The following is a 16,221-nucleotide window of genomic DNA, read 5'->3' as shown; positions in this document are numbered from 1 at the left end:
GCAAGCTGCCCAGAGTCACACAGGAAGCACATGGCAGGGCTTTCCATCTCCTAATCCAGAGCTTTCCCTCCTCCGGCCGTTTCTCTGTGTCCCACCCCAAACGTACCAGGGCTCCCCACCGAGGCTGGCTCCTCTATGCAGTGTCTCTTCCGCATTTCTCTTCACGCCAACCTGCCATCAACACTGACCAGTCCCCTGTCCAGCTACCTCAGGGTCCAGCCCTCTGCTCAGCTGATAAACTGACACAAGATAACGGATTCTTTCTCACAAATAGCCAGCTTAACAAGAGCCTTCTAGAGGTCCAAGGTCTTGCCCAAGAATGTCCTTCTGTGGCTGGTCCCCAGAGGAATATTCAGGCGAAGGATTATCAGCTGACTTGGGTGGAGGGAGAGGGTCGTGGCAGATTAAAATTACTGAGTCAATTACATTGAGGAAGGTTTTACCAGATCATTCTCTCAGGCCACTGAAGGGAAAGATGTGTTTGAATTCCCCTGTGTGTGTGTGTGTGTGCGCGCACGCGCGTGCAGGCACCTGGGAGGCTGGTAGAGTTTAGGGGAAAGTGAGTTGGGCATTTTGCTAAGCCCCAGCAAGCAGTCCTCATGTGCTGTGAACAGAGCCTAGATGTTTTCTGTGCTTGAGGGGAGGGGTGTGATCTCTAGGGACATTTAGCTCTGCTGGCGACTGGAAGTGTAAAGAGTCGGCCAGCCCTCTGGGGCCCAGGCCAGCAGGACCTGGGCCCAGGCGCGGGCAGAGGCCAGAACTTCAGATGGCCGGCAGCTCTGGGGGCTGGGGACAGGCCACTGTGTTTGCTGTTTTTCCCCTTGGTTTCCTGCAGTTTGTAGTAAGTTTCCTTTTGAAATCCAGCCGCTCTTGGCTGTGCTACCAGTGCCTGGGATTGTTTTCTGTTTTTTCTGTCCAAACAAACTAGAGAGAAAATCATACTAATAACCCTGGTGCTTCTATGATGCTTTATCACTTACAAAGTGCCGCCCGCCCCCACCCTCCCAGGACCCCCTCTTGATCCTGGGCGTTCCAGGGGCCACCATTTCCATTTTATAGAGGGGAAAGTCTAGGTGTGCAGAGGGGTTTTGTTGTTGTTTATTCGCTAAGTTGCGTCTCTTTGCGACCCCTTGGACTGTAGCCCACCAGGCCCCACTGTCCATGGAATTTTTCAGGCAAGAATACTGGAGTGAGTAGCCATTCCCTTCTCCAGGGGATCTTCCCGACTCAGGAATCGAAACCTGAGTGTATCCTGGATGGGCAGGTGGATTCTTTACCACTGAGCCACCTGAGAAGCCCACGCAAGGGGTGATGACTTCACATTAATATAATGTTAGTCACCGGTAAACGATAACACAGGGACTTGAATCCAGGCTAGCCAATGTTACACATCCTGAGTCTCCCCATCTGCCTGCAGGGCCATGGTGGCAGAGGTAGGGAGTGAGAAGTCTGGAGAGGAAGCTCCAAACCTCAACTGGGCCACTTTCTCCCCTTGGGACTTAGAGAATTCTGCTCTTCATTTATTTAAGGGGTGCCCCGTCCTGACCCCGCTGCCTCTCTCCCTTCCCTGCCTCAATGACTAAAGTCCTTCGCGAAACTGTGGGCCCAGATGCAGATGCCATGGTGGTGAAGACCCTTGTGTTGGAGTAAGAGTCTCGGACTGGAGCCCAGCTTCTGCTAATCGTGGACTTGACCCAGTCACTAACTCCCTCTCTCTGACCAAGGGAGACTCACCTCTTTCTCAGCGGGTCTGTGTGAGGGGCTGGGGCACAAGTTCCTCCTCACACAGGGCCTGCCTTCCAGAATCCCATTCCCTCCCTGAGCACCCGCCCCTCATGAAAACCCTGACTCCATCCAGGCTTTGGGAAGAAAGTGCCGGAGGTAAGCAGACTCTGCAACTCTGAGGTGTGAGTGACTGACGTTCACTTCCCTGGAGAGAAAGGAAAGAACGTTCCTGGCTCAGTGGGGATCACAGCTTGGAGCTGCCAAAGGAAAACCCAGAACTCGGGTTTCCTGCTTTGCATTTTCCACTGTGTGGATAAGGACAAACTGGCAGATGGTCCTCCTGCCTCCTCATTGGGAGGAAAAAAAACTCAAGTGAGGTGCTCCCAGACTAGTATTTTCCCTTGGCCTCCACGCTGTTCACGGCCCACTGCCTCCCACGTTGAGCCCTAGTTCCAGAGTCTGATGGCTTCATGTCTGCCATTGCCAGTTTAGGCTCCTCTTTCTTTGGAGGGAAATCAGGTCAACTTTGGAAACCACAGCAGTAGAGGAAACTATTAAATGATGGATTCATGTGTCTGGTTCCCACCTGGACCAGGGGGTTTTTCTCGGTGGCCCAGACCCCAGGCTTGTGCGCAGACCTCCCAACACCCGCCTGCTCCTTCTGCCTCAGCCACACAGTACTTCGTTCCATCCTCCAACAGAGCAAGTTCATTTGTTCCACAGGACCTTTGCACTTGCTTCTCCTCTGCCTGGAATGCTCTGGTCCTGCTGGACTGACTCATCATCGGACGTCTGCTCTAAAGTTACCTTCTCAGGGAAGGCTTCTTCGACCACCCCACCCCAGAGCTCTAGCCAAGGAGAACCTGCTTCCTATCTCCTCCCCACCCAGCCTCTCTTATCACAACCCCTGGTTCATCACACAATATCTCTCCTCACCTGGGATGGCCCTGCTTTCTAGTTTGTCTCCTCGCTTACCATACCTTCCCAGCAGAGCCCTTAGCTCCTCGTTCCCCCTTAACTAGCTGTATCCCCCTTAACTAGCATCATGGTTGGTATACACTAGGTGCTCATGAGAGGCTGGGGGACATATTAGACCAGATGTGGATCCTAGGGTCCACATGAGTGAACATCGGCTCAGAAAGAGCATGTGGGCTCCCCCTAGACACAGCGAGGAAACTATACAGCTAGAAGGAGACTCCAGCATGGCCTCTTAGGGAGCCTGGGCTCTCAGGGTGGTGATGACCAGGATCCATGAACTGCCAGCCTGACTCCTGCCCACCCTGGGCCGTTTCCTCATGAAGCCCGGGCCACGGCTGTGCTGGGGTCTGAACTTCCCACCTATTGCGCTGACATAGATGAGGCCAGCATGACATTGAGTGCTGTGAGCTGGGACAGCTGGCTGCCTGAGGGATCTGGCTTCTGGGGTTTTCTCTTTGATGTAGGCTTTTCATCCATCTGCTTATCTCTTGAAGCTCTGCCATCTCCTCCACCAGGCCCGGCTCCCCCCACAGCCTCCCCAGAGGGCCCCAGCCCAGTCCTCTAGGATGAAGGCTTCCCTCCTGGAAAAGCGGGAGGCCAAGGGCCCTACCCCAGGGAAGGTCGGTCCTAGAATCATGGCTTATCCCACGTGGGACCTCAGCCCAAGGTCTGGCCACTGTCAGATCTTTAGGACAAAGCAGAAATGCTTTAGAGAAGTGGTGTGTGTGCCTTAGTGAACTGCGTGCACACATAGGGGTGTGGACGCATAGACTGGGAGCCCTTGAGGCTGTGCACAGCCTCTGCCTTGGGCCCCAGGGCTCTGCAGGGAGGAACAGAGTCATCATTTCAGAAAAGCAGTGCTGCGCAGTTAAAGGTTAAAGGGTGGCTGCAGACTGCCTGGGTCATAGTCCTGGACTTGCTGCTTATTAGCTGACCCCAGGCAGGTCCCCTCACTTCCACCGGCTGTTGTTGATGATTAAATCTCATATTGTTGTTGTTGGGATTTAATGAGTCAAAAATACCCAAAAGTGCTTAAACCAGTGCCTAGCATCAGGTGAACACATATTAAGTTGGCCAAAAAGTTCGCTTGGGGTTTTCTGTAAGATGTTACAGAAAAATTCAAACAAACTTTTTGGAAGACATATGAATGTTGGCCATTATTGTTATTTCAAAGTTAGGGGAAAAAAAAAAAGATAGGAGGTGTTCCTGCTCCCCTGAGTTGAGGGGCCATGGATGAGGCAGAAAGAGCCACGGCCTGGGACACTGAAGACCTGGGTGTGAATCCTGATCAGCTCCTGACAAGCTGTGTGACTGTGAGAAAGTTGCTTTCTCTCTCTGGCCTCAGCTTCCTCATCTGTAAAATGGGGGCAGCAATACCAGCTGGGTCAGCTCCTAGGGCAGCTGTGAGAAACCAGTGTGACTGGGGGCAGGGACGTGCTTCAGTGCCTGCCTCGCTCTGGACAATGGTTGGCCTCCTTGTGGACAGCCCACATTACCCAGGTTAAGCTTGGTGCAGTTCCCTTGAGTCACTGGACACTTGTACACGTCTCCCGTCTTCTGATGGCCGTTAGTTTCCAGTGGGGCGCCAACGACCAACCTGGGAAGGAAAAGAAGACAAGTGAAGATGCTAGGGGAGGTTCTCCTTCCTGGCAAAGGATGGAATCTGCAGGGCTGTGTTGAGGGGAGGTTGGGGTAGGGAGGGTGGAGGGAATCCTGGAGGGGTAGCCCCTGCAGACCTTCCTCAGACTCAGACCTTCGTACCCCTGGGAGAGGGACGCTGTGGCCTGGCCAGGCCTGGCCGGGAGAAGAAGACCACATGGGTCCAGCAGCAAATGGGATGGAAGCTGTCCCTGCAAGGATAGAGCAGGGCAGACATCCTGGAGGAGGTGTGCTTCAGCTGGATCTTAATGGATGAATATGAGCTTGCCAGATGGTTGGAGGGTGGTAAGAAGGATCATTTGGGCAGAGGAAGGATGATCTGGGGTCTTGGCCATCTGCCATTACCTCTGGGGGGCCTCATTCTTCACCTCATGTGACAGTCTTTCAGCTGGGGACTCAGGGGCTATGGCACAATGTACAGTGTTCACAGCTGTCCCCTGAGGTACCAAGTCTTTGCTTGGGGCTTGGGGGGGAGCGGCAGCCAGATGGGCTAAAGAGTGGCCCTTGAGCCTCTGTCTTTGTGACCTTATTTGGGAAAAGGGTTTTTGCAATTGTAGTTAAAGATCTCGAGAGGAGGTCTTCTTGAATTACCCAGGTGGGCCCCCAATTCAGTGATGTGTCCTTACAGGAGACACACAGAGGACAGACCCTGGGACAAGAAGAAGCGATGTGAAATGGAGACAGTGCTAGGAGTGAAGCTGCCACCAGCCAAGAATGCCTGGGGCTGCCAGAAGCTGGAGTAAGTAAGGACGATTTCTCCTAGATCCTTCAGATGGGGCAGAGCCCGCCGACACCCTGATTCTGGAGGTCTGGCCTCCAGAACTGTGAGAGAGGAAACTTCTGTTTTGGGAAGCCATCTACTTTGTGCTGACTTGTGATGCACACACTGGAAATCAATGCATGTTGCTTACATGCACACGTATTTCTAGAGAAAGAGCAACTACTTCCTCCTGACCTGGCCAAGCCCCAGCAGTGCCATCATCCCTCAAGTCCAGGGAGAATCCCACTGCCGTCTGGATGGCCCCAGCACTCCCCTTAGAGCGCCCCCAGAGCCCCCTCTATCCCTCATCCCCGGCCCACCAGCAGGCAGCATCTGTGGAGGTGGCCCAGAGGGGCCCACCAGCAGGCAACCAGAGCCCTAGTGCAGGCAGGAAGCAAAATCCTTAAAGCGGGCACTGTTTCCCTTCAGCACCACCTGCCTCTGGCATGTCTGGACCCCTTTAGGCTTTGGGTGCCAGCCCCTCACTCAGCCACCACCTGCCTGCTCGGCTCAGGTCCTGGTGCCGACAGCTGTGCTGTCCTGGCAGGAGGTGCCATGGCTCACATATCCTTGGTGTCTTCCAGACCCCAAGGGGCACAGAGACACGTGACACATTGGGAGTGAAGAGACCTTTCTGGAGCCCTGCTCTCCCAGCAGCTTCCCACCTCTGGCAACGTGAGCCAAAGAAGAAGCAATCGCTCCTTTTCTGGCTTAAGATTGTTGAGAGGGATGGACCTGGAAGTTCAGGTGACACAGATGTGCATGGCTTCTTATAGTCAGTTATCCTCCTGCCCACTTCCCACCCACCGCTCTGAGCCATCAGGAGAGAACTAAGGTCCAAAGTAGGAGTTAACAGAGCTCTGTTTGAAATTAAGTCTATGAAATAAGAGCTGAGGTTTCCCCCTGGGGGCCAGATAATGACAGATTCTAAATATATCCACTTATTAAGCATGACTATTTTTGATTGGCAGGACTTAATTGGACTCGTAAAATCTACTTGTCTAGACGCCGTGATACTTGGCCACTTAATTCTGCACGTGACTGTGTGGTCAAGGCTGCTGAATGTTTTTCCAGCCAAAGAGAGAGAGAGGTCAGTAAACAAAGTTTGAAAGTTTGAGCTCCAAGCTTGCTTTTCTGGCTGCTCCCATATTCAAGGTCAACCTGGTCTGTAACCAAGTGTCCCAAAGGGATGTTCCCTCTGGGAACATGCTTTTCTGGAAAGCATGCCTTCGAGGAACACAATCAAGCAGAGCAGGTTCTAGATTAGAAAAAACAAAAACCTGGCCATCTTCTAGAAAAGTGATCCCTGTCCTGCCTGAGAAAGCGGACTCCTCACAACTCTCCCCATTTTACAGAGTAAATGCTGAAGCCCCATGGACAGCTTGGTGGGCCCCCACTACAGAGCAAGATCTTTGGGGCCGAGTCTAGGGGTTGCTGTGCGGCCTGGAAGAAGTTCACTGACCTTGGTTTTCTTGGCTGTGAAATGTGTTAATAACTCCAGCACTGCTTACAGGATTACCGTGGGGACTCACAGATGCCACATGGCATCAATGACCAGGAGTGGGTATAACTAGTTACTTCCACACGAAGACTGGAGCCTTCCTAGAAGTCATCTGTCCTGGAAATGGCCAACATGCAACTAACTTGGTAAAGGCACCAAGTTGTCGTGACCCCAGATTTGCCTGAAGATGGACTGTGTCCTTTCCAAAGAACAAGGGCCACTCCCAACCTCCCAGCCCCATTCTCCCAAACGTGATTCCTCTAGGTTCCTTGGCACTGCTTGAAGCAGCAGGACAGGGCTTACTGTCCCCATAGTACAGATGCAGAAACTGAGGCCCAGGGAGGTGAGCTGATGCGGGTCCCATGATCTGTTAATGGTAGAGCTGGGGCTATTCTGGGGCAGTTTTCTCTGTGTTGCCCCAAATATTTCTTTGTCATAAAGGTTGGGGGTGCTGCTGGGTCAGCCCTCTTTGCCATTCTTGAGTCTCGACATTACGTGTGCCCGTCAGGCTTGAGGTTTTGAGAATATGATTCAGTCTCACTGGCAGGATAACTGCCGAAGAGCAGGGGAAATGTTTGCGTCACCCCCAAGACCAGCCAAATTGCTCCTGGGGTCTGGCACCCTTGCCACTCCGGCAGCCTCAGCCTTATATAGCCATCTGTAGCCTCAAGGCCTGTTGCACTTCCCAGGGGCTGGACACCCTATACCCTCTGGCGTGGGCACCAGATGGCAAACCCCAAAGGTCGTGGCAAGCATCAGGCCCTTTCCATGGGCCACAGAGCGTGACTCACGGGCTGTAGGCTCCCAGCCTTCCTCCCATGGAGGCGGGGAGCCGGGCTGCTCAGATGGGAGCAGACCTGAAAGGCCCCTCCCAGTGGTCGCTTTCTTTTTATTCATTATTCTTTCCTGGTTGCACTGGTCTTCCTTGAGGTGCAGTACACCAGCGCTTTGTTGCTGCACGTGGTCTTTCCTCTAGTTGCCGTGTCCTGCCTGCCGCCCGCCTCCCCCGCGCTTCTCATTGCGGTGACTTCTTTTGTTGCAGAGCATGAGTGTGAGGGCTTCAGTAGTTGCAACATGCAGGTTCAGACATTGTGGTGCCTGGTCTTAGTTGCCCATGGCATGTAGGATCTTAGTTCTTGGACTAGGGATCGAACCTGTGTCCCCTACATTGGCAGGCAGATTCTTAACTACAGGGCCACCAGGAAAGTCCCTGGTGGTTGCTTTCTAAGCAGGGCCTTGCAAAGGGAGGCGCTTACTATGGAGATGGCCAACTGAGGAAGGCAGGATGCGGCCTTGCTGCATGCCAGGCCCCTGGGATCCCAGCAGGACATGGCCTAGGAGAAGGGCCCCTGGATCTCTACCTCACACCCTCTCCAACAAAGCCTGATGGGGACCTCAGCCCTGGTTCCATCCTTTAAGGCAATTTAATCTCTGAACCTTTTAAATGGACATGAGTTTGAGTAAACTCTGGGAGGTGGTTATGGACAGGGAGGCCTGGCGTGCTGCAGTCCATGGGGTCGCAAAGAGTCGGACACAACTGAGCAACTGAAACGACTGAACTGATGGGGGAAAAAAGGTAACACGTACTCCCAGGGTGTGTCAATTTACATGTTGATTACACCAGTGCACAGCTGTCAATCTGTGTACTGAACATCAGTAATCCTATTTTTTTTCAGATAAACCTAAATAAAAATAGTCATTTTATTTGTAGACTTCAGGATGCTGTCCTGTGCATCCCCCATAGGGGGCAGACCCTACCCTGGAGATCTCCCTTTAAGACCCAGCACAAAGTCCCATCTGCTCCAGGAGACCTTCTCTGGCTAGCCCAGGCTTTCTCACAGAAACCAGCCTGAAATCCCTGCTGCCGGCTGTGGCCAGTGTTTTAGCATCACAGTTCCTTGAGAGCTGAGATGCCCTTATCTGCTCTAGCAGATCATCCCTTTAGGGTGGTCTTGAAACCCAGGGTAAAAGGTCCCCAGGGACTGATCTGACCTTCTGTCTGACAGTCTACAGCAGCAGCAACTTCAAGAGTTTTTGGTTTTGCCTCAGGCCCAGGAGGGGATTTCCCTGGTGGCTCATTGATAAACAATTTGCCTGCCAATACAGGAGATGGGGGTTTGATCCCTGGGTGGGGAAGATCCCCTGGAGAAGGAAATGGCAACCCACCCCAGTATTCTTGCCTGGGAAATCCCATGGACAGAGGAGCCTGGGGGGGGTCACAGTCCATGGAGCTGTAAAAATGTCAGACTAAACAACAGCAGGCCTAAGAGGAGCTCCAGATTCAGTGTCTGGGAAAAGGGCTGCTGAGAAATTAAATGTTTTCTGTGCATAGAGGTTCAATGAGGTGACCCAGGTCCCACTTAAAGTCAATATTGCTTGCTTCCCTAGTTTTCCATTTCCATTTTCCCAACAGTCCTCATTTCTGTTTGTGGATCCAGGAAAGCTGGCTCCATTTCTAGTTGTAGGGACCGAGCAGACACTGCAGGCCAGGCCAGTGTTATCCTTGGACTGAAGTGGCTGAGTCAGGGCAGGTCAGTGATGTAAGCCAACCCAATCTCACTACCTCCTCTTGGGCCTTAGGGACCAAAGTCGTCCCTATTCTCCGGATGACATAGTGTATAGATGCAGAACTGCTAGCAGCCGCCTTACTGAAGAGGGCCATGAGCTGATGTACTGAGAGAGGAAGGAGTGAGAGAAGCATCAAGAGAAAGAGCTGAAATTCCAATGATACTGTGAACCCCTGGATCAAACGGTACCTGAAGCATGCTGCTGCTGGACTTTTCAGATATATAAGCAATAACTACTTTTTACTATATAAGTCTAAATTACAGTTTTTAGGTATTTGTAACTGAATATATCCTAAATAGAGTGTGTAAGGCAAAAAAAAAAAAAAAAAAAAAACCTAAACCCCCAAACCCAAAAGCACATAGTAAAAATTACCCTTAGAAATTCCATATAATACCATGCTAAAAGAGGAACACAGCATCCGAGAGCAGTGAGAGAGGAGCAGATTCATATCCCCCAGCTCACGATCCATCTGGGGCATATACTTAATGTGTGGGTGGTGGGCAGACTTGCCGACACCACGTATACTATTTCTCTCTGGTTGTTTCACTGAGTGCATAAACTGCCCTCAGTTTCAGCCTTGTGGAAACAGAAATCCTTTTGTTCTGTGTGCATCCCAGTTACAACAGCCCCTTGGACAGGAAGCCCTGTACCCAAGATGTTTCTGGTTACCTGGGAACTGGCCTTGCGGACCACCAGAGTTGGGAGGAAATGTGGAGGTTCCTTGGGCTAGGTTTGTCATATCCCAATGAGGCATTGGAAGTATTGTGTCTGACAACTCAGAGGAGATGGTGGCAGAGTAGGATGGGTGCAGGGTATCCTGACTCCCAGGGCAGTGCCCCCCACTCCAAGCCCTGGAGGGTGGAAGAGGCTGAGTGTCTAGGATCAGCTTGGCCTTTACCGGCTGTGTCTGGGGAGGCAGTTGTGAGCAGTTTAGCTCCCCAGTAGATGGAACCAGCCCAAGCCACGGGACCAAAAAGGCCACCAGCTGTTGGGGAAGGAAAGAGGACATCTTCAAAGGATGGGCTTGCTCCTGGAGGAGGTCCTGAGTCAGAGACCAGCCTGGACTGGCTTGTGGAGGCAAGATGTGGGCTTCATCCCCTCCCTGGTCAGCTTCTTTGCCCCTCACTGCGAGACCTGGACCTCACATCCCAGGAAATCCAATCATCAACTATTTACTTTAATGAATCATTTTTAAATTTTTAAATTTATTTTTAATTGAAGGATAACTGATGCAATTGAACGTATTTGATTTTGATAACCAGAACAGTTTTGGAGCTGAAAGGACAGACTGTATCTGAGGCTCAGAAGGTGGATATGACAGGCCTGGGGGGACAATGGTCAGTTTCAGAGCTGGGACCGCAAGTCTTTGCTCTGTCCACCATCACGAAGGACGGGCAAGTTCAGAAAGCCCAGCCCTGGGCGTGGGGCAGCAGCTAGCGTGTGGAGAGGGCTGCCCTCCCCCACCCAGCCAGCTGGTCCTGCTCCCAGGAGACTCTTCTCTTCCTTGCCTGCTCCTCTCCAGCACCCCTCCTCCACTCACACTCCCTCCAGGCCCTCTGTTCCATTTCTCTCTGGCTTCATTTCCTTCACTGAAATCAGATCGAGGCATCAGGGAGGGGCTCCCACTTTAGGAGCAGAGAGCTTAAGGGAACAAAGAGAGACTATTCCTCTAGCAAGGCTGTTTCTCTCCCTCTCTCTCCATGGAAAATGTAACCTCCTCCAGCCAGCTGAGTATGGGGGCTAATGTGTTCAAGATGGGGCCGGGGAAGTGCTAAGCACAGCACACCCTGGCCTGGCTGGGGGTGGGGTGTGAAGGGAGAGCTCTCCCCACCCCCAGGACCTGCCGAGGGGAATTGGCACCTCCAGGGCTCCCTGGGCTGGTTGGAGGGGCTTGTGGCTCACTGTGGCCCAGATGCCTGGTAGGCCTGGACTCCTGGAGGCCAGGAGAATGAGAACCCCTCTGTCTGCCAGCACGTTTCTCACTCTTCCTTTCTCCATAAACCCCTCCTCAGACATGAGGATCCACTGGGTGTATCTCAAACAACCATGTACACTGTGATGGTTCAGTTACTGTGTCAACCTGACTGGGCCAAGGTGGTACCCAGATATTTGGTCAAACAGTATTCTGGGTGTGTCTGTAAGGGTGTTTTTGGTGAGATTACTATTTAAATCTGTAGACTGAGGAAAGCAGATTGTCCTCCCCAATATGGGTGGGCCTTGTCCAATCAGTTGAAGGCCCGAATAGAACAAAAAGGCTGACCCTCCCCTGAATAAGAGAGAATCCATCCTGACTGACTGCCTCTGAGCTGAGACATTGACTTTTTCTTGCCTTGGACTCAAACGTCAGCTCTTCCTAGGTCTCCAGCCTGTTGGCTTTCAGACTGGAACCTCACTATCAGCTCTCCTGGGTCTTCAATGTGCTGACTCACACTGCAGATCTGGGGAACTGCCAGCCTCCATAACCTTATGAGCCAACTCCTTATAATCTCTTTCTCCCTTTCTCCACCTATCTATTCTGTCTCTCTGAGGAGCCCTGACTAATACAGTTACATAGTGCATGTACGTTCTAAGGCCTTTACAGATACTATTTCATGTGGCTGATGCCCCACACCCTCATTCATTCACTGAATCTTCCGCACTTATTGAATCCTATGAATGCACTGAGGGCAGGATGGTGAACACGATGCGGTCTCTGCCTTCAGGAGGCCTCCAGCCTAGTGGAGGAGACAGGCAGCCAACAGACCGTTACAGCACAGCAGTGGTTCTCAAGATACTTCCCATCCCAGCAGCGTCTGCCTCCCCAGGAGCTTATTAGAAATGCCTCATCTTGGGCCCTACCTGAGACCAACAAGGAGGAGAATAGAAACCGTAGGTGGGTTCCCGCATCTGTGTGTTAACAAGCCCTCCAGGGGATGCGGTACTTCATGTTTGAGAAGCATCGTGTAGGGGAAACAGAGGCATGGCAACCACGACTTTTGTTGGCTCAAGCCCCACATCCATTCTAGTAAAATCCACCCTCTTCACCAGGTCTTCCGAGGCGCTATATTTTCTCATTGCTGCTCACCAGTCTGTCCTCACTTTTACCAAGGCTGCTAAGAATGCTGTGCACAGATGGGTCATCATTTAGGATTCAGCTCCAATGTCACTTTCCCAAAGATGCTCTTCCTGATTACCTGTCACCTCCCCACCCTGCCTTATATTTTTCATAGCACTTTGCACTCTCAGATGCTGTCTGTTAATCATCTTTATCTCTCAGTAGGATTTGAACTGCTAGGGAGCTAGGACCTTGTCGGTCAGCTTGGCAGCTCTAAACACTCCAGCTCCCAGACAGTGCCTGACACAGATTAGGTCCTTCGAATATAGTTGTTGAACAAATTAGCTAAATGCCTGGTGTAGTTGCTGCCGCTGCTAAGTCACTTCAGTTGTGTCCGACTCTGTGACCCCATAGATGGCAGCCCACCAGGCTCCTCTGTCCCTGGGATTCTCCAGGCAAGAACACTGGAGTGGGTTGCCATTTCCTTCTTCAATGCATGAAAGTGAAAAGTGAAAGTGAAGTCGCTCAGTCGTGTCTGACCCTCAGCGACTCCATGGACCGCAGCCTACCAGGCTCCTCCATCCATGGGATTTTCCAGGCAAGAGTACTGGAGTGGGGTGCCATTGCCTTCTCCGGCCTGGTGTAGTGGGACCATTGTAATCCAATAGCCTGCAACTGGGACCACTCACAGCAGGCCTTCTTTTGTCTTCCAACACCTGTTAACTCAGCTGGGAGAGGAGAACCAGCTCTAGAAGAGGAACCACAGACTGCACATCGTGGTCTAAGACAAGGCTGTTAACTGCCTTGGGCCTCAGCGTTCTCATCTACCAAATGGGACTGAACCACTGCCTGGGCTACTGATCACCTAGGGTTTCAAGGGTTGGGGGACTCCGGCCTTTCTGGTCATCACCTGGGGAGTTACAAATGCAGATTCCTGGGCACAACGTCCCCAAAACTAATTCAGTCAGCTGGGGCCTGGGACCTGAAAATCTAATTTTAGAAGCTCCCAGATGTGCAGGCAGAATGGGAAGCCCTTGTATGAAAGACCTGCTGAAGAAGCAGAGAGGAGGCCCTCTGGACAAGTGAAAAAACATATGTCTGAGGAATTTTTACTACATTATGGGGATCACAACCACAACAACCTCCTTGACCATCCAGGAATGATCCAGGATTGGATTTTTTTTTTTAATTTGTTTCTTTTGGTCATAAGGAAACACATAGAAATATCTGCTTTAATTGATGCAAAAAAGTATGACACAAAAACTATTAAGGATTTAGATTATAAAAATAATACATGCTTATATACCATTCACAGCACAGAACTGTGGAACGTATAATGTGCAAGACCATTCACGTCCCTTCTCAACCCAGCCCTCTATAGATAAAACTACTATTAACATCAGGGATGCAGAAAAACTTCTAGGCATTTTATGTAGGAAATTAAAAAAATGAAATCACTCTACACATATGGTTCTGCAGTGTGCTGTTTTCACTTAATTATTTTATGCTTTTCATGTCAGTATATATCAATGCCACACTTAGACCTGGTCACTAGGGCCCCTGCCTGGGTCCTGCACTGACCCCTCTCTGGCTGTGCCCTTTCTATGGGGTGAGGAGTCCTAGGGGTCAAGGGGAGAGGAATCCAGAGCCCACATCCCCCCACTCTGGGTCACTGGGACACAGAATTGTCAGCTCCAACAGCTCAGGACAGGTTTCTTCCCTGCATCTGCCTTTCTGATGGTGGACCACACCACTGCTTGCTAGGGGTGTGGACAGAGCTTGGATATATATAGGGTGGGGTGTCCACACGTGTGAGATCCCTTTAACACCAAGAGGGAACTATAGGTGGAATGAAATGATGATGGGCCATGGGCTGGAGCCCCCATTTGTTTTCTCAACCCAGGACCCTCACTATAATGGGCGGCCCTGGTACAGATGGATAGAATAACTCTGTCTCATCCTTTATACTGGTTAGTAGCGTAATAGTAGTAGTGTTAGTCATTCAGTCATGTCTGACTCTTTTTTGATTCCAGGGACTGTAGTCCACTAGGCTTCTATGTCCGTGGAATTCTCCAGGCAAAAATACTGGAGTGGGTTGCCATCCCCTTCTCCAGGAAATCTTCCTGACCCAGGACCAAACCTGGGTCACATGTGTTGCAGGCAGAGTCTTTACCATTGGAACCACCAGAGGGTTGCCTGGTGTCTTTTTCTTTTTAACCATTCTCCTATTGATGAATATTTAAATTGTTTCATCCCATTCATTTAAGCATGAATGTTTAAATGCTTAAACATTTTTCCCTGGGACTTCCCTGGTGAACCAGTGGTTAAGAATCTGCCCGCCAATGCAGGGGACATGGGTTGGATCCCTGGTCAGGGAAGATTCCACATTCCTTGGGGCAACTAAGCCTGTGTGCTACAAATACTGAGCCTGTGCTCTAGAGACTATGTGCAGCAATTGCTGAGCCTGTGAGCCCTGGAGCTCATGCTCTGCAACAAGAAAAGCCACCCCAGTGAGAAGTCCATGCACCACAACAAAGAGTAGCCTCAGCTCACTGCAACTAGCGAGAGCCCACGCACAGTAATGAAAACCCAGCGCAGTCAAAAATAAAGAAATAAAAAATTTTAAAAAACTTTTCCCAGCACACAAAGTCTTTATCAATACTGATGAATAAAAAGCCCTCAGTGCCCAGTGGTGATGTATAGCAATGCCAGGAGTGGGCACAGAGCACTTGCCTGTCATTGTGCAGGCTGGCCCTGGAGCCACCCTGTCATCCTGGGCACAGAGCCCGCTGACAGGCATCCTCACAGCTGTTGATCTCGCAAGCTGGACGCTCTGCTTTGTTCCTGGGAATTTCTGGGTCCTCCTCAGCTTACAGCCAAACAGCATTTTTTCCTAATGTGCAGAAGAACTTCAAACAGAAGACCAAAGGGGAGGGGAGAAGGTGACTGCAAAGCACACTTTCAACCCATTTAAAGGGAAAATGAGGGCCTGACCCACTGACTGTGAAGAAGAGAGTGGCCAGCTTGTACTGTCTAGCTGGATGCCCCTTGCCTCCTCATGTCCCGATGTCAAGTCTCACAGGGCTGCTGGTCCTTTTATCCCCACACTTGGCATTCTCATTCCTGCCTCTGAGCGTGGAGTCCCCTCATCACAAACCATTGAACTGACTCCCTTTTATCTGCTCTTCGTGCTTCTTCCTCCAGGAAGCCCTCCTTGATCTTTTAGCTGAAAGATCTCTCTCAGTTCTCATGATGCTTTGTACCCTTCTTGGCTATTTTTGCTCTCCTTCAGATAATTTACCCCTAGTTAGCAGAGGCAACTTTAAATGTCCCCCTTAGTGCTACTCAAAGTACTTTGAACACAGTCAAGTCTCAGTAACTGTTTGTTGAATGAATAACAGATGGACAGATGCAGGCAGCTGCTCATTTTGCAAAGGCAAGCTGAATCTTCATTCTGTTTCTTGAGATGTAGCTGGTAGCAGAGCTGTGTTGAGCTCTTCTGGGTGCCATCTGCAGATGGACCACCAGTGTTGGGATGCCCTTGGCCCAGCTCCCCAGGAAAATGGCTGTGGTCTGATGTTGCCCCCATCCCCCACAAGAAAGGCTGCAGCCACAGTGTAAAAATCCCCCTTTCTCTTTTCAAAATGTCTGATAAACCCTTGCTTGATTTTCCAAGGCATGCGGAGTCTTTTCCATCTCCCCCATCACCCAGGTTTATCACAACTCTTTCCTCTGAAAATGAAACATAAACACAGTGATAGCGTGGGCAGATGTTTCTCAGTGGAATGTACACATTTAATTTCTTGGTATGCACTGGTCTGATGGTTCCTCGGTAGTACTTGGCAGTAGCAAGGAAAGAGGCCTTGGAATTGGGGGGTGGCATGTGTTCTTGAGCTCATAATTAGGATGGTGATACTTTCAATGTGACCAGTGTACACACTGAACAGCTCATTTCATCCTGCCCATGGTTAGGGGAGGCAGCTGGACAAGGAGAGG

At 51.0% G+C, this 16,221-nt stretch overlaps 1 protein-coding gene across 2 annotated transcripts in view; it reads right to left on the bottom strand.

The window, feature by feature from the left end:
• The window catches only part of LOC120852508 (integrin alpha-11), a 139,096-nt gene that overhangs the window by 66,113 nt on the left and 56,762 nt on the right, over positions 1-16,221 (bottom strand). For both annotated transcript variants that reach the window (XM_040225785.1, XM_040225784.1), the window contains exon 3: positions 4,200-4,300. In XM_040225785.1, coding sequence (XP_040081719.1) covers positions 4,200-4,300 — 101 coding nt within the window. The remainder of the gene's footprint in view (positions 1-4,199; positions 4,301-16,221) is intronic.

This window comes from Oryx dammah, unplaced genomic scaffold, assembly GCF_014754425.2.
Source record: "Oryx dammah isolate SB20612 unplaced genomic scaffold, SCBI_Odam_1.1 HiC_scaffold_26, whole genome shotgun sequence".
NCBI lineage: Eukaryota > Metazoa > Chordata > Mammalia > Artiodactyla > Bovidae > Oryx > Oryx dammah.
Note: the sequence above shows the minus strand (reverse complement) of the source record. Positions and strands in the feature narration are given on the sequence as shown.